The following is a 17,867-nucleotide window of genomic DNA, read 5'->3' on the forward strand; positions in this document are numbered from 1 at the left end:
TTTACTGTAGTTTGACTGCAATACACACTGTACATTTCATATTAAATAGTATTAATTCTCGACTAACAACATTCATTTATTAACATTATTTAACATTTAACATGTGTCTGACAAAGACATTCTTTTTAGGTTAAAAAAACCCCTCAAACCAAAAGCACACATACTTCTCATGATCCTAAAGTGCTTTTTCTTTAAAGGTAGTAAGAAAAATTACGAATTTTAAGATGACATCATGAGACACACAAACAACAGGCAGAAACAGGGCAGACTAACAGACACCTTTATCTTGTGCATCTCCAGTGAACCTGGAAAACCCCTGTGCTGGAATGGCAAGGGCTATTAACTCAGCTGTTCCCTGGCACATTAATTACAAGTGCTGGGTCAATGAAGGTTTGCCTGTAGATAAAAATACTTCTACCAAAAAATATTTTAAATGGAAAAACCTGAGGTCCTCTGAATAGTATAATATTAAATTAAAATGCCATAGCTAGAGTCACCAATAAACTTCAGCAATTTAAGAGCAAGAATGATTTCAATAGAGGCTGCAGCACATGGACCGCTACCAAGACAACAAGCTACTGTAACAAACATCTAAAGCCATTTCTAAAAATTCGGCTACTTGTTCCCTTGTTCTTTAAAAGCAAAGGGAAGAAATGAAAACAAAAATTTACTGTTTGAGGTTCAGGAGGACACCAAGTAAACCAGACCTGGACTGTAACATTTTCTGAATAGCGCTGGTAACCAGACAATCCAGTAAAGCATCTTCACTAATTCCATTCTGCACAAGTCTAAAGTCTTACTTCAGACCCTGAAATTATTTCTGTGCTCTAGAAAAAAGACAGGTCAACTAGACTTCACAGAAATCCCATGTTCAGATGACCTCAGTTTTGAAAAGCACACCTGCATGGATTTAACCTGCAGTTTACCAATGAGATCTCATCAAGTTATACCCAGAAAATGTTTAGAGCTTCTCCCGATGCGGAAGCATAAAACACTGAATCTTCTACACATACTTTAGCAAATAAACCCCATTCTAGAAAAATAAGAGCTCTGCTGCCTGTCTGTTTCAAGGTATTTTTCACTACTGGTTCTGACTAATAACTTATTTTTCTTGTCTTTTCTCTGTAGGTCCCTGCACCCCGCAGTCAGCTGTGGCTTTGCTGCACCAGATCCCGTGGAGCCACCGGATCCCGTGGAGCAGACAGCCCGAGGGAGGTCACAGCACAGCAGAACCCCCGGAGCAGCTGCAGCTGTACCCTGAATGAGGTGGCTGTGCCTGCCTACAAAGTGCCGCTCAAAGGACAAAGAAAGTCCATTACAAAGAATTCACAGGTCCTTTCTGTACACTCCCTTTGGCTGTAATGACTGTGTTTCTTTTAAGAGCACACATTTCCAAACACAACTGCTGTTTCTGTCAGTTCACCTCCCAGCCATTGCTTAACATCTCAGAAGACCCCGGAGAACTGGTGAACAAATGCACAGAGATAAGGTGTTGGCAGTGCCGCAGTTATTATGGAACGTGCTGCCCACCTTCTGAGTGCTTGGGGTTAACATTTTCTGTATTTTCTCAACAATCACACGATCTAGCTCCCAGCTGGACTCAGTAATGGGGGAGCACGTGAGTCCTAAACTTGTAAGGGCCTGCTTGTAGTCCGTAAATCCTACCAGAAATTCACAAGCTTGCCCAAGGAGCCCGTGTGAAAGTTGCCAGTAGGCAAAGCAAAGAGCAGCACAGCACCAAACAAGCTCACTGCAGGACTAAGATACCCGTGTCAGCACGAGGGTTTCTGCGTCCTGAATGCCTCAAACCTACCGAAAATAGATTAGAGATGCCCACGTGTATTTTTTACACCTGAGCCTTAAATGAAAACTCAACTAGAATCACACCATTTACTTACAGTGCACTTATTGTTGGTGTAGTTTTCACGCAGGAAGGGTTCCCATTCAGCCTGATCAGTGATATTCCAATTTGGATAGTCCAGAAAGGCAGCATGGGCTATAACCTCATTCTTCTCATTGCAGAGTGTCAAAGCAAGATTTGATATTTCCCTATGAAAACAGTTTAATTTTGCACAAGCTGAAGAAACTCCACAGAGAAAAATGACTGACTGTGAATTCGGCCTGCTAGAACAGAAAAATGAGCCCCATATAAGAGGGTTCCCAGGATCAGGCCTCAATAAAACTTCATCATCCACATCCTAACTTGGTATTGGTGCTTCAGTTCCAGATATTTGTGCTCTAACACTACAAAAATTCACGTAGATTTTCAAATCCTCAATCGTATTAGTAAATTTGGGATGCAAGACTTAAACACTCCCTCGTGTTCGTGTGTTTTTTCACACATTTCTTTCTTCCCCAAAAAGCTGTTACCCGAGATTTTTGCTATTAAGGGGGAAAAACCTAAGAGACCCACCAACATCTGTTTGTCACACGGCCTGTCTGCTGAGAGTTTTCTCAGGTGCTACTTAATAGCATTTCTTCTGAGCTTTGATAAAAGGAAGCTAGCCTAGAATTAAACCTCGTTCCCCATGGCAGGGACCCAGGTTGGCACAGTCACGCACGTGACAGACATGGAAGCAGATTTTCTTCCCCTTTTTAGAAACAGCACCGAAAGTCATTATGTCACATCATGTCAAGGCTCAGAATGCCTTCTGCCGTTTCAAGTGTAACGTATTTGCCTGAAAGGTGATAACCTAAAATACCATTACTTACAAAAGGTAAGTGACATCAATCATTCCAAAGAGGTTTTCTGTAACAGGGCTGAAGAGGCCGATAATGCCTGGGACATCGCGTGATTCTGTCCTTCTGGCAGTGACTACCTCTGTATTTCCCCTGGAAGAGGTTACCGTGGCCATCCTCCAGGCTGCACTGAGAACCAAGGAAAACATTGCTGCTCCAGCAGTCCCGCTGCGATCCGCTGCCAACACAGTCACTTCAGGTGGGTTTTCATAAACTCTTAAGTGGGGCAGCTCCGATGGATTTCGGTGCCCGGCTCTCGTACGCCTCCACACAGATCCACACTTATAGCACGTACAATGCACACCTGAAACGCAGCAGGCAATCACCCCTATTGTCTGGAACCTACAGAGGAAATTAATTGTTTTAATAGGCTACAGCTGCTTTTGTATTTATTCATTTGCATGGCAACCAGCTCATCACCAAGAACTTCAAACTCAAAGGCCTTCAGTGCGAGGCTCAGCTGTGGGCAGTCAGGGGAAGCAGGCTGGAAGCTCAGCTGCAAACAGTCAGGGGAACAATGTCCTGGTTAAACAGCAGCTTCAGGTGAGTTAACTCTATTTGGTCCAAAACTGCTCCTCAAATTTCTTTTGCGGTCAACAGCAGGGCTTAAATTCCAGAGGGGATCCAAAGTTCTGTGGCTATTCAAAGTTCTACTGCTTTCCTACGCAGAAGAAAAAGGGGTGGGGGGCGTTTTTGTGGTTCCGCATTCGCAAATCTGCCAGGCACAACTGATTTCTTGATCCGCCCAGCAACTTCAGAACACACAGGGGCAGCAGATACTCAAACCACCCGTGACCATCCCCTCAGCTCGAACACCTTTCAGCTGCGTGTCCGCTCAGTGTTGCAGCCGACTCTGACCCAGCCAACAACCAGGCACGTGAAATAAAGCGAATGAACAGTGGCTTCCCGCAATTTCTTAAATATATGTGCAAAATATAGCAGTGCTAACTCAAAAATAAAGTCTAAACCAACGCACCTAGGCCAGCAGAGGAGTTTCACCACTCCGCCAAACACAACAGCCACTTCTAACAGCGACTCCAAACCCAGATGAGACGCTCAATTATTAGGCACCGCATTTCCCAACTAAAATGAAAAACCAAAAGAAACGCAGATTTTTACACCGTTTAAACACAGATAAAGTCATCCGCACTCCTACACCTTTCACAAACAAGGCGGTGCCAGTGCGAGTCCTGAAACTGACCTGAAGCAACACATCTTCTACAAACACGCGTCAATTTCATAAATAAAAACAAACACGAACTTTAAAGCGCCATTCATCGACCGAGGCTTAACACTGAGATGACTTCAGCTGAGGAAAACCGTTTGCCACATTTCCATCGTCAACTGTTTAACTTAACGCAAAAAAAACACACCCCCACCTCCAGCAGCACCCCTAAACACCCTCAGAGCCCCGGGGGAGCGAAAGTAGCTCAGTAGCACAGTAAAAACGTATCCTTTTCGTGAGGAAATGCTGTTCTGCAGCAACTCCGGCATTCCTCCCACGGAGCAGCATCCCGGGGACCCGAGGAAGGCGCTGCCCTCCCCAGCTCCGGGCAGCTCCCTCCCGCCTCCTCACACAAACGCCCTCTTGAAGCACAAGTGAGACTCCACGCGGGTTTTTTTGTGTGTGTGTGTTTGTGGCTCAAAACGCACCGAACTCGTACGTACCTCGGGGGGGCGAGTCGGGAGGGGTCTGAGGGACTGCGGGAGGCTCCTGCGCGGCACCCCCGGTCTCTTGGGGCGGGGCCGAGGGCGGTACTGTGGGCGGTACCGCGGGGTGGGGCAGGTGCTGGGCACCGGAGCTGGACACCCGAGAGCCGGACACCGTCCCTGGACACCGGGGCTGGACACCGGGGCTGGACACCGGGGCTGGACACCCGCGCCGTCCCTGGACACCCCCGGGCCGCCCTCACGGACCCCGGGCGCGAGCGACCCCCTCAGGCACGCGGGACAGACCCGCGCCTCCCCGCACCGAGCCGCCAGGGGGCGCCCCGCGGAGCGCGGGCACGGCGCGGGAGCGGCGCGCGCTCACCTGCCCTGTCCCCCGCGCGGAGCGGAGCGGCCGCGGGCGGTCCCAAGGACGGGAACAGGCGGAACAGATGGAACAGGCAGACCCGCGGACGAAGCGGACGGGGCGGACAGTCCCACGGGCGGAACGGACGGCACGGACGCGTCGCCGTCACCGTGGCAACGACGCTCGGGCGGTGCTACGTGAGGTCAGGGGTGCCGGGGCGGGGCCCGCGCGCGGAGCGGCGGCAAGATGGCGTCTACGGCGGCCGGCAAGCAGCGCATCCCCAAAGTGGCGAAGGTGGGCGGCAGGGAGGGCGGCGGGGACCCCCCGGGAACCCCCCGGGACCCCCGGCTGCCCGCTCGCCCCGGGCCGTGGGCTCCCGGCGGGTCCCGGCGGGCTGCGGCCAGCACCGCGCGTAGCGGGGCGCCGGCGGAAATTGAGCAGCTCGGTGCCGCGTTGGAAAATGTGACCCGAGCCCCGCTTTGCGCTTGCCCTGCAGGTGAAAAACAAGGCACCCGCCGAAGTTCAGATCACAGCAGAGCAGCTTCTGAGAGAGGCAAAGGAGAGGGAACTCGAGCTTCTCCCACCGCCTCCGCAGCAGAAGATCACAGATGTTGAGGAGCTAAACGACTATAAACTCCGGAAGAGGAAGGTACAGTAAAAAAACGAGCTTAATCTCGGCACTCACATAAAGCACTGAAATTCTGCTATTTTTAGTTTAAGCAAGATGTAGCCTGTATTTCTTGTGAACTTTCCAGGTGGATACCGAATGTTTAAAATCCCTAACTGTTTCATCCTACCCTTGATCAAAGCGTGTAAGTTACAGAGGTGTTGCTTGACAAAATCTGGTAGCAAACATCATCTCCCCTGTGCCCATGTCCGGAACACTGAAAGGGTAATTATTTACACAATTAACACGCGTTTTGTTCATTGCCACCAGCATCTGGCCAGCTGCTATAAAAGAACGTGAACAAAAAAAAAAATTACATAAATAGCATTAAATAAATAGCTCAGTAATGCTGAGCTGTAATTCTTCTTTTAAAACAATTGCCTTGCTTGTGCAAATTTGCTTATGGTTCTGCTCGGCTTTTTCCTTTGGAAATGCCTATCCAGGATGAGCAAAGCAAGCATATTCCTAGCGGGGAGTTTGCTCCATGATCCTTGCTGACAGGACTGAGGGGAGAATTACCTGGGCCCCCCAAGTGCCCTTGATCACCCCCCCCCCCCAGGTCCTGCTGGTCCTTTCAGGTCTCCCTTGCTTGCCTTTTTTCATCTCTTCTATGGATGTGGTGGCTCATTCCTGCCATTAGCTGTGTTAAACATGCTTAGCTGCTCATGACATGCCAACAGCAGTCATCCTGACCACAACACAAGGCTGGACTTGCCCTCGCTGACACCTCCCTAGCACATTTGATGCCAGCCTGTTAAATCCAGGGAGTAAAAATATGGCATCTCACTTTAAAGAAAAATTTAGTGCGGTGGTACATGCATGTCAACGTGACTAAATTCATGGTGGTGCATCCGAATATATCCATGCATATCTGCAGTGACTGGATTCCAGCTGTCCAGGTAGTGTTGCTGTCAAAACATTAAGCAGAACATTGAGAAATTGAAGGACTGTTTTAGTGCTGTCAGCTGTTACTCTGTGTCAGTATTTCAGGTGCCGGGTTGCAGGAACTCGGGTTTAGCCCTGTTCTGCGTGGTGATCTACATTTCTAGCTTCTCTGCCAGGCAGTTTTTACAGTGTCGTACTGAGTTATATCTGTTATCCCAGCTGCATGGATGTGGGATATTGGGAACTCTTGATAACGAGAAGGATAGCAGCACCTCACATTATATACGGGGTGCTATTATGTTATAATAATAGCCCATAAGCCATTTACGACGCGAGTGGTCTGCAGAAGGATTTCTCCCTTACAGATGTAATTTTCTCCTCAGACTTTTGAAGATAACATAAGAAAGAACAGGACTGTTATCAGCAACTGGATAAAGTACGCACAATGGGAAGAAAGCCTGAAGGAAATCCAGAGGTAACGGCGACGCAGCTGCCGGCGTCTCTTATAAGCCTTTTTAGACACATGCTGACACACACCCATGTCTCGGAGACACGTTTTACCTGCCCTGTACTCGTGTTTTCCAGAGCCCGTTCCATCTACGAGCGTGCCTTGGATGTGGACTACAGGAACGTCACCCTCTGGCTGAAATATGCCGAGATGGAAATGAAGAACCGCCAGGTCAACCATGCCCGCAACATTTGGGACCGGGCCATTACCACCCTGCCCAGGGTGAACCAGTTCTGGTATGTTGGCAGGGCAGGGAGCACCCCTTCTAGCCCCAAAGACTGCACAGCATTTGGCTGTTCTGGGATTATGCAGATTATCCTGTTTCTCCAAGTCTTCAGGCTAGTCTGGACAGAAGGAGGAAGGCTGAAGTTTTGGAGAGGTTTTTAAGTGCTTTTTAAGTGACAAGAGCGTTGGGAGAAGAGGATGCTTGTGTGCCTGGATGCTGCCAGTCACGGCTGCGTCCACAGGCATTTCTGGGGTGGGAGGAAGTAGGTGAGGGAAACTCAGGGGTGCTCTTAGGAAGCACTCCAAAAGCCCTTGAATTGACGCGTTCACCACGTGATTGCAGAAACTCAATCTTCTTTGCCCAGGTACAAGTATACCTACATGGAGGAGATGCTGGGCAATGTTGCTGGGTCACGCCAGGTGTTTGAACGGTGGATGGAGTGGCAGCCAGAGGAGCAAGCCTGGCATTCCTACATCAACTTCGAGCTGAGATACAAGGAGGTGGACAGAGCACGAAGCATTTACGAGAGATATATCCTTTTCAGTGCCTTGTGACTCCTGCCCAGGTTAAGGTCTCCGTTCTTTATTTCCTTCCCAAGTGTTCCATGTGAAGCAGTGGCTCTGTGCTCCTTTTCACTGTGGTGTGCCGGGAATGAGCCACCACCCTGGGAGCCAGCAGGAGGTGTTACAAGCATGCTTAGGGGAAGCCTCCAGATTCAGTGAAGTGGCTCTAGGTCCTGCCACAGCAGTGTCTGTTTAACTGCACTCATGCACCCAGCTCTTTTGTGGTCATCGTTTGTTTCAGGTTTCTCCTCGGATTCTCCCTGACCCTTAGCCCTTTTTAAGTTCTCGGTAAGGCACAAAGCCTTTGCACACTTAGAGCTGTCAGTCTTCTTTCTTCCCAGCCGCATTTGCTTTTCCCTGCATATACCACCCTGGGGAGTTGTTTGATGCAGTCCTTGACCCAGTGGTCCCAGGGAAGAACACAGCTGGGGATGTGCCACTCAGCCACCGCCGTTTCCTTAACAAAAGCTGCACTCGTCCTCGTTCACCCCGACGTGAAGAACTGGATCAAGTACGCGCGCTTCGAGGAGAAGCACAGCTACTTTGCCCACGCCAGGAAGGTGTACGAGCGGGCCGTGGAGTTCTTTGGGGAAGAACACATGGATGAGCACTTGTACGTGGCTTTCGCCAAGTTTGAGGAGAACCAGAAAGAGGTAAGATCTCCTTCGTAATGCCTCTGAGTCGTGCCAAGGTTTCTCCTTGGATATCGAAACTCCAGGCCATTGTTTAACATTCACTGCAATACTTGTCCTTTCCAGCACCTGGTGATTGTAGTCCGAGTTAGGGAGACGGTTTTTTGCTCACCTCTAGTTGCCTCTTGATGATGTCAATAAAATGAGCTCTAAGGGAGATCTGCCAAGCCCAAGACCACCAGCATTGGCTCAAACCTGTATCCTTGGACTAGAGAGGTTCTGAGAGGTTATAGGCCTGCATGATAGAAAACCGGATTGGTCCAGATGTTTTTCACAGTCTCTTAAGGTTCCCACGCTGATAAGAAATTGAAAACATTCTGTGACCACCACCAAACCACAACCTCTTAAAAATGGTTTAAATATTCTAAACCTGTAAACGAATAAGAGATGACGGGGCTGACATTTTCAGGTTTATTCCCCCCCCCCCCCAAAGTTTACTCTTCAGGGAGATCTGTGGTACTCCTGTTCCAAAACAATTGCTTACGTTGAGGTGTTCCACAGTTCTGCGTTCTGTTAAACGTTGCCAAAAGCTCATTGAAAAAACTGCGGGGGAGGACAGAAACTGCTTTGTAAATATTTTTCAAATTATATTTAATATTTTCAGTTTGAAAGAGTGAGGGTTATCTACAAGTATGCCTTGGATAGAATTCCAAAGCAGGATGCCCAGAATCTCTTCAAGAATTACACCATCTTTGAGAAGAAGTTTGGAGACAGGAGGGGAATCGAGGACATCATTGTCAGCAAGAGGAGATTCCAGTATGAGGAGGAGGTGAAGGTACGTGTGACAAGTACCCTCCAGGCTCACTGTACAGCCGGACGCTGCTTAAGGTACGCGAGTATTTTGTGATACTGAGCCTGAGGAGTTTCTCGTTACCCTTGGATGTCAGTCCAAAAACAAATACCAAGGGAGTGTTCATTTTAGAGCCAGAATTCCGTCCACGGAGAAGAGAATGGTGCTTGCATTCACTGCTTTTTTTGCTTCTGCTTTCTAATCTAGATTGTGCGGGCGAGGTTTTCTTGATTGAACTCAAGGCTTTTGGTCCCCTTTCGAGTCACACCTCAGGGATGATGCAGTTCAGCTTGTGGTTACTACTTGACTTCAGTTAGGGAGTAGCCATTACAGGAGACCTCACCTGTGCATAAATACCTTTTTGTGAGGGAACAGCTGTGCCACACCTGCCAGCTGTTCAGTCCACACTGCACGTTTCACCATTCCTCACCCCTTCTCACACTTCGCTGGGGTTGCCTTCACTGAGACAATGCCGGGGGCAAAATAAAGACGAAACAAAACAAACTCGTATTTTAGCCTGAAAGCTCTACCATAAGCATCCCCAAGACCGACAGTTTTCGTTAATACTCCAGTGATCTGTTTTAAAGGGGAAATTCTGGCTGAGTAAAGGATCAGGCTTTGCTCTTTTCAGTGGCTGAGGTTTGTGTGCTGTTGCCCCTCTCCCTCTCTCTGGCAGGCAAACCCCCACAACTACGACGCGTGGTTCGACTACCTGAGGCTGGTGGAGAGCGACACGGACGCCGAGACCGTGCGGGAGGTGTACGAGAGAGCCATCGCCAACGTGCCCCCCATCCAGGAGAAGCGCCACTGGAAGAGGTACATCTACCTCTGGATTAACTATGCGCTCTATGAGGAGCTGGAGGCAAAGGCAAGTAGCGACAACTCAGGGGTTTCCCTTTCCTTTGTAGTAAACAGCTTCTGATAATTTAATGAGAAAACCAAGAACTAGATATTCCATTGTCTTGTTAGTTTTGTGTAACAAGCTGCAGGATTTACTATTTAAGTACAGAGAATTTCTTCTCTTCCAGTTTTTCCCCCTGTGCGTAGGGGAGGAAAAAAAACCAAACTTCTTTTACCCTAATTCACCCAGCAACACGCTGATGGTGAAAGCGGAAGTGGGTGTTTCTGGCCACAGCAGAACTGCCCGTGCCAGGCTGTTACCTGGACTCGTGAAACAGTTTTACAGTTAACAAAAACTGTTTGTGAAGCAGCCACGTTGTTGCTGTAGCAGCCTTCGAGGCTGTGCAAATAGTTACTCTGTTTCCAGTCACAGAACATTAGAGCTGCTCTGAGTACAGAACACCTATTCGGTGTCTGTCAAAGGAAGAGACATGTTTTTCCTCCCACGATGGGGACGCTCCTTGTTGTATTGTCTGCTTCTTTGCTCTGAACCTTGCTTTGGAAAGGTGAGTCTTGCTGATTCAGAAGCTACCACTTTTGAACTGTGCACACTAAGTAGATAAGCATTCCTGATTCTAACCAGCTTGACTTGAATACTGTTCTGCAGTCTTGCAGTCATTGCAGGATTCAAAATTCAGCATAATCTCAGCAGTAAACAAAGTGTTTAACGCTGCCCGTTCTTACAGGATGCAGAGCGAACCAGACAGGTGTACCAGGCATGCCTTGAGCTCCTGCCCCACAAGAAGGTATGGCTCCTCCAGCAGTTTGGGTTGAGTTTTGGGTTTAAATGCCCTAGATAAGATCCTTTCGTTCTCTCCCCCCCTCGACGTTCAGGTGTGTAAGCAGCTCCAAATGGCTGCTAGCAGGTTCACAGAGGCTTTGCTTAAAACTTCAGGTATCCCTTCCAGTTTCTCAAAACATCAACCTTCCAAAATGGACAGGGAGGTCTTCAAGCTAAAGCGCAAGACGTCTGTAATTTGCATCCCCGGTGGGAAACTGCAGGACAAGCACTGGTCTCAGATTCCCTCATGCACATCAAACACAAGGGTTTTCCCAGTATTTTCAAATAATTAAATTATAAAATAGTTGCTAATTATCAATATAGTTGCTGAGTAGACTGTAAGAAGATGACACTACACGTAGTCGGTGCGTAGGGAAGACCACGTAGTCTTTGCTTGCTTGCATTCCTCCTCAGGCGGGATCCGTTCATAGCTGCTCACAGCCCGGTGTCTCTTGCAGGGCACTTGTGGCTCTGCTTTACTGGGCTAGCACCTTTTATAGCATCCAGTGGCCCTCATGGTCACCTCTGAGGCAGCTGCGTTTGACAGAACAGCTTTCAGGTCTGTCTTCCCTGTTACAATTGGTCTTTGAGGCTGATTGGAGTTTCGTGGTTTTTTTTTTTTTTTTTGCTTGTGAACTTTAACTGAAATATCCGTGTGGCCGAACCCTTACAACTATTAATCTGCATTGCCTTGGAGTGTCAGAAAATCCTAGTTCATGTTGTTCTTTTTCTAGTTTGTCATTTATTGTGTCATCTGAGTGTCAGCTTGATCTCTAGCTATTAAAGGCTGATTAGCTGTTAATTGATTCAGCAGTAGCTGATGTTTTGCCGGTCGATGATGGGTTAAAAAACTATTTTTCGTTGGTTTAAAAGACTTCTGTCCTGGCCATTTTTCCTTTCACCCCAATATATTGTCCTGTCGTAGAGAGATTGCTTTAGGCAATGAACTCTCAACCTTTCAGCAGGAAAACACTGAGATCAAATGAGGCTACCTGCAGTAGCAGTAGTATCTTGTGTAGAAGGAATGCCTGTCTTTTAAGGAATGCGTGCAGTATTGTCTACTGACTTTCCAGCCTAAATAGCACTTCGTTCTTTCTCTTCCAGTTTACATTTGCCAAAATGTGGCTGCTGTATGCACAGTTTGAAATTCGCCAGAAAAACCTCCCCCTTGCCAGAAGGGCTTTGGTAAGCTTTTGTCAGAGCCATAACTGACTTCACTAACTAATAGTAACACAGGAATGTCGTTAAAAGATCTTAAATTGTCCTTTCTAAATTGCTGGTTTAATCTACTTAAAATAAAGCATCCGAGAAGTCTGCAGGGGCCAGCATTTACTGTCGGGTATGATTTTAAAAGAAGCAGTAGCTTGTTCTGATGAATTAGCCCCGGGCTGAAATGACAAAGCACTCCTCTGAATGCAGAGCACCCACATCAGCTTAGTGCTCTTACAAGTTCTTAGCTGCTGCTGATTCCTTACAGTGATACTTGTTCCAACAATAGGGTTTTAAAAAGCCTTGTTGTAGATGAATGGGAGGTTTGACTCTAGGAAATTAGGACCTGCCGACTGCTGCTGACAGAAGCAATCACAGGGGCTTCAGGCAGGCTCAGGAGCTGCTGAGCAGGTTCACTGTGTGAATGTCAGCATGTTGAGGGACAGCAGGGTGTGATGGGGCAGCAAGATCTTTTGAAATGAAAAAGTTCCTTTCTTTTCAGTTCAGATATTCTTCGTAAGCTCAGGGACAGCAGCAGGCATTTTGAGAGAAATCCAGCGTTGGTAGCAGTTGAGGTGGTTTGACTTTAAAGAGCAAACTGATGGGGCTTCCACCAAAACAGTGACAGAGGGCACGTGGAGAAGAACTTGAGCATATTCTGAAATACCAGCAGCGTTTGTAGAGCTGGAGGGCCACAGCAGTGACCAAACTGATAATCCTAAGTGGTGGTTTCCTCCATTTTTAGTAAATTCCATGGCAATCGATGTGTAGGAACGTTGTGCCGGAGAATGGCAGGGAGGGAATTCCATCTCAAATTGCCTCACATTGGCTTGAGGGAGCAGAAGCTACATTGCTTAGTAAACTGTACTTGTCTATAGAAGTGCCTCCAAGGTCAGGTTCACTACAACCTGTCTCAGGTATGCCCATTCTTAACCCTTGTTTCTTCACGAGATTCCCAAACTAGGAATCCAAAGTTGCCCTCAGCTTGGCTTAGGACAGACAGTTTTCTTCAGAGACTGAGGCGTACCAGAAAGAAAATACTTTATAAAGACACTATTCTCCAGCTGTCTGTTGCTGTCAGCCAGCAGGCTGGGGTGGGCCGCCATCCTCTGTGCAAGGAGGAGCAGCGTGGGGCCACAGTTTGTTTGGTATCATTTTGTTTTATGAGATGCTTGGGAACTGCTCACTGGGCAGGCTGGTACCGACTGTGCTTCCCTTCAGGTGCTCGGCTGATGAACCAGGGTTAAAAGTTCCACTTACACTCCGTGGGGAGACCACGTTACGTAAAAGTATGACAAGTGATGATGTTTTCTGCTTCCCAGGCTCTTGGTGTTTATGGATGCACGTTTGCTCTGCAAACACTGAATTTCCTACTGGCCCTGAACAACCTCAACAAACAGTGCAAAAAAATGAGTTGTAGTACTGGGGAGTAAAGAAACACTTAGAAAATAAAGCGGGTTTTATTTTCCTTCAAAAAGATCACTAAGAGGTTTGGTTTTTTTCTGCTTAACAGGGGACATCCATAGGTAAATGTCCAAAAAACAAACTGTTTAAAGGTTACATTGAGCTGGAGTTACAACTGCGCGAATTTGACCGCTGCCGAAAGCTGTATGAAAAATTCCTGGAGTTTGCACCGGAAAACTGCACGTCCTGGATTAAATTTGCTGAGCTGGAGACCATCCTTGGGGACATCGACCGTGCCCGGGCCATCTACGAGCTGGCTATCGGCCAGCCCCGGCTGGACATGCCAGAGGTGAGCAGGGAAGGGGCCAGTTTTGTGGAACTATTGCGCAGTGGCTGATGAAGACGTGAACAATCCACCAGATAAAACAGGAGGGGAAAGCCGAGGGGATGATGCGCACCGGGTTCGGCGCCGCTCAGCCCCAATCCCAGCCCGTGGCGCCAGTGAACGCACCCCGATCTCCGAACCTTCTCTCAGGGAAATTTCACCTTCACCCCTTCTCTTCCCCTCCCGGTGTCTCCGTGTGCTCAGAACGAATGTGGTGGTGAGGAGGCTTCTCTGTTGCAGGTTCTTTGGAAATCCTACATTGACTTCGAGATTGAGCAAGAGGAGTATGAGAAAACCAGAAACCTCTACCGGCGGCTGCTGCAGCGCACACAGCACGTCAAGGTGTGTGTGGGCACCCAGGACACGGAGCTGGCCCTGAACCTGGCCCACGGGCAGGGAGAGCCTGGGCTGCCTTGGGTCAAATCAACCCAGGTTCAGGCCCGTGCCTGTGCTCTGAAGGGGGGAGGGAAGTTCCTGAATGCCATACAACAGCAGGCATGTCTCAGATGAAAGAAGCTTTTCCATGCAGCCCTCTTTGCTGAGCAGCTTTGGGATCTTAGTTGCAAAAACATTGCAAGGAGAACTGTGATTTTCCAGTGTCCCTTGGTGCTGTCATTGAGTAAATTCACACGGGTTTCTCACCACTTGAAACGGCCACAAGAAATTGTTCCGCGTGGCTGACGTGGATGTTGTGTCCTGCTGAAATGGGCCAGCCTCGCGGGTGTGAGCCAGATGGGGATTTCCTGGGCACCTGCTCGTGTGTTGATGTTTGGGTTTCCTTGCTGCTTTGTTTTGTTTCAACCTCCGCCCTGGCTGTGTCAGCACGGAGCAGAGGCTGGAGCTGGGGTTTGCTGTGCGTGCCCGCAGGTGTGGATCAGCTTCGCGCAGTTCGAGCTGTCGGCGGGGAGGGAGGAGCGGCTGCCGCGCTGCCGGCAGATCTACGAGGAGGCCAACAAGGCCATGCGCAGCTGCGAGGAGAAGGAGGAGAGGGTCATGCTGCTGGAGTCCTGGAGGAGCTTCGAGGACGAGTTTGGGACTGATGCCACTAAGGAGAGGATCGATAAGCTGATGCCTGAGAAGATAAAGAAAAGGAGAAAGCTGCAGGCCGAAGATGGGGTAAGGAAAAACGATGCCAGTGGTGGCTGTGAGCCCTCGGTGGCTTTGTGCTTTACGGAGTCAGCTGCTGGGAAAACAAACATGGGGCTTAATTTTCTAGTATTTGTCTAATTTCTTCTCTTTCTTATTAGAAGCACCTCCTAATAGCTAATGTTAACATGGAAATTACACTCGCTTTGTGGTATTTTTCTCTCTAGTCTGATGCTGGATGGGAGGAGTACTATGATTACATTTTCCCGGAAGACACTGCCAATCAGCCCAACCTCAAACTCCTGGCTATGGCAAAGCTCTGGAAGAAGCAGCAGCAGGAGAGCGAAGCTGCAGCCATGGATCCTGACAAGGACATTGATGAAAGCCAGACTTAATACCTTGCCTTCCCCCACCCCTTTCCCAGGCCGTTGTACAGTATTTTCATCGGTGATAAATAAATGTATTTGGAGAGTTTTAGTACTACTGACTGGAGATGGATTTTGTGTGGAAGACAAGCACCATCTTGGGGTTGGTGCCCTTTAACAGCCACTTCCTGTGGGTGTCCAGCAGTTAGAGGAGAGGTCCTGGGACCAGTGCAGGGGCTCTGCAGCTGTCACCGGTGACCGCAGAGCTGGGCAGTGACTTTGCTTTTAGCACAAGGCCCTGTCCCAAGGCTCCCACAGCCTATCCCAGCACTGCTCAAGGACGTTAGTGTGCCGGGACAGCAGATCTACTGCCTTGAGTGAGAGAGGTGTTTCTAGCCCTCATCCCTGATGAATTTTTCAGTAGTTCTGTTAAATAGGAGGGTATCATGAGAACAGTTGAAAACAGAAAACCATTTTGACCCACAACCTGGTCAACTTCCTATCCAGGGGTGCTTTTATCCCAGAAAAGTGTAAGGGGAGACAATAGCAGAAGTTAAATACACTGAAAGCAGCCCCTGGAGGACAAATCTGAAGGCATCGGTACCAGAGTCAGTCTGCCTTTGAACACTTCCATGTCTTGGCAGACACAGTCAGAGCCGTGTCACTGCTCTGGGCTGGGCAGTCACCACCACTCTCACCTGTCCAGGTCTGGCCTGTCCAGCTGCAGCCAGAGCAGCCTTTTCCTGCCCCACGTGAGCCTCTAACTGTGCCTCTCTTCCGCTGTCCTCTCATCTCTGAGTGTTTCTGCTGACCCCCCACCCCGTCACATTGTAATGCTCATTTCTACTTTCCCTCTCATTTCAATCCCTCCTGCTGCTCCGTGCCCCATCGCTTTCACAATTCCTTTTGATGTTTCCTTCTATCCAACTCCCTGTCTCTGCTTTTTCATTTCATTTCATTGAATTCGTTGCGGAGTTTTCAGGGGTGGTAAGATGGTTTCTTTGTGCATATTTTGGTGAGGTTTTTTGGGTGGGATTTTTTTTGTGTGTGTGGGGAGAAGTTGGTTGGTTTGTTTGTTTGTTTTTGTTCTATTGTTTTATTCTTTGACCATTGCCTTTTCCCAGGAATTCCTTCCCTTTTTGAAGGTGGAACCCTGCCCCCTTTTTGCCAGCCTTGCTGTGTACTGTGTCAGTTGCCGGTATGGAATGGGTGCTGAGACGTTCCTGCCCGTTTGATTTATGTCTGTTTGCCTCACTCCTGCAGAGCTGCAGGTTCTCATGTTTAAGTTATGAAGCCCCAGTGCCCTCCTGGCTCATGCCTGGCCTGCCTGGAGCTATCACCAGACTGGGTGGAAGAGAAACACTCTTGCTGGAAAGGCTTCTGGCAGCGGAGAGGAGAAGAGGGACACCCCACTGGAGTAATAGCCCTCTGGAGAAATGGCATCCCAAGGTTTAGCTGTGATATGTGAGGGGCTTTGGGAGTGTGGAATGCTTCTAGATCTTGCAAAAATCAGGTTTTCAGGTGGAAGAGGGAACACGGAGCGTGGATTTGTGCAGCGGAAAGGTGATCAGCTCGACTGTTACCTGGCAGAGGAGGATCCACAGGCTGGGCAATGGATGCATTTATTCTGGGACAGCTGTTTGAAACCAGACTCGTTCATGGAACTGCTTGTTTAAGAGAGAGCTGACTCCATCGTTAAGGAAGGAGTAAACAGATTTTATGCTCTGGAGCTTGTGTGGCACAACTTAAACTGCCTGCCCCTGTCCCCCACCAACTGAGCAACAGCTGCTGCAGTATTGGGGTCTGGAAATCAGTGAGTTCACAGGCTGCAGGCTGCCCTTGGGTTTTTAGGGAGCATATTTCTTATTTCTTGACTCTGTTCTGTGCACTATCTTTCGTGAAGCTGCCCTTTCACCTGTTCTTACAAAAAATATCCCTCTTCATGAAGGATTTAAAGTGTTTGTGTTCGTTCCACTTCCGTAGATACCATCAGTCAATGAAATGCCGCACTGGAAAGAAGACAAACGTTTGTCTGTGCTTTGAAGTTGTGTTCTGTTAGTGAATGGTTTATCTGCTGCTGCTCAGCAGCTCAGAAGCAGGATAAATCTGAGGACCACATATGGAAAAAGTCCTTCCTCAGTGGGAGCTCAGCCCTGTGCGGGTGGGAGGCGAGGGGTTCTGCCGCTGTGGAGCCCTGGTTGGTGGCCAGAGGGCAATTTGAGCTGTTTCCTCCTATGTGTGCCAGGTGGGCTTTTTTGCTGAACCTTCTGACCCTGTGGATTTTGCAGTGACCTGCCTGTGGTGCACAGCTGGCTGTGGAAGGCACCGTGCCCACGCACCCCCTGCTTCCTTCCCTGCTTCCCTACGCCCGCCCCCGTCACAGCACCATAACCTCGAGGAATGCTGTCGAGAACTCCCTTCACAGGTGGGAATGTCAATGAGAGAAGAGTTTGGGAAAAAACCTATCAGAGCTGCTCTTACCAGAATCAGCTCCCCCTAAAGATTATGGGTGAAGCCTTAAAGAACATGCTGGTGCTTATCAGCAGGCAGAGTCACCTTGATAACGGGAAGCGTGTGCCCAAAGCGTCCGAGGTTACAGCGCTTGGGGATCAAAACTGCACAAACCACCATGCTGGAAACACCCTGAGCTGGT

General features: G+C 48.8%; 2 protein-coding genes across 15 annotated transcripts in view; one reads left to right on the forward strand and one right to left on the reverse strand.

Annotated features, from left to right (window-relative positions):
- The window catches only part of CFAP61 (cilia and flagella associated protein 61), a 97,288-nt gene extending 92,341 nt beyond the window's left edge, over positions 1–4,947 (reverse strand). For 7 of the 14 annotated variants that reach the window (XR_007202424.1, XR_007202421.1, XR_007202422.1 and 4 more), the window contains exons 1-3: positions 4,772–4,946; positions 2,713–3,081; positions 1,899–2,049 (exon numbers count right to left, since the gene is read on the reverse strand). Coding sequence is in view for 8 of the 14 variants with exons in the window: in XM_048297996.1 (XP_048153953.1) it covers positions 1,899–2,049; positions 2,713–2,888 (327 nt within the window). In the remaining 6 variants the exon portion in view is untranslated. Of the gene's footprint in view, positions 1–1,898; positions 2,050–2,712; positions 3,082–3,715; positions 3,802–4,407; positions 4,480–4,771 lie in introns of those variants that run through there. The other 7 variants (XM_048297997.1, XM_048297990.1, XM_048297995.1 and 4 more) reach the window with 6 other exon arrangements.
- On the forward strand, positions 4,948–15,329 carry CRNKL1 (crooked neck pre-mRNA splicing factor 1). Its single transcript, XM_048298036.1, has 14 exons — positions 4,948–5,047; positions 5,250–5,402; positions 6,689–6,780; positions 6,891–7,049; positions 7,404–7,570; positions 8,077–8,255; positions 8,899–9,069; positions 9,761–9,952; positions 10,671–10,730; positions 11,870–11,950; positions 13,488–13,727; positions 14,004–14,105; positions 14,631–14,879; positions 15,077–15,329. Exons 1-14 carry the CDS (start codon positions 5,000–5,002, stop codon positions 15,242–15,244), a joined length of 2,061 nt encoding a protein of 686 aa, XP_048153993.1. The 5' UTR covers positions 4,948–4,999; the 3' UTR covers positions 15,245–15,329.
- Positions 15,330–17,867: the final 2,538 nt, after the last annotated feature.

Source organism: Corvus hawaiiensis, chromosome 3 (assembly GCF_020740725.1).
Source record: "Corvus hawaiiensis isolate bCorHaw1 chromosome 3, bCorHaw1.pri.cur, whole genome shotgun sequence".
Lineage (NCBI taxonomy): Eukaryota > Metazoa > Chordata > Aves > Passeriformes > Corvidae > Corvus > Corvus hawaiiensis.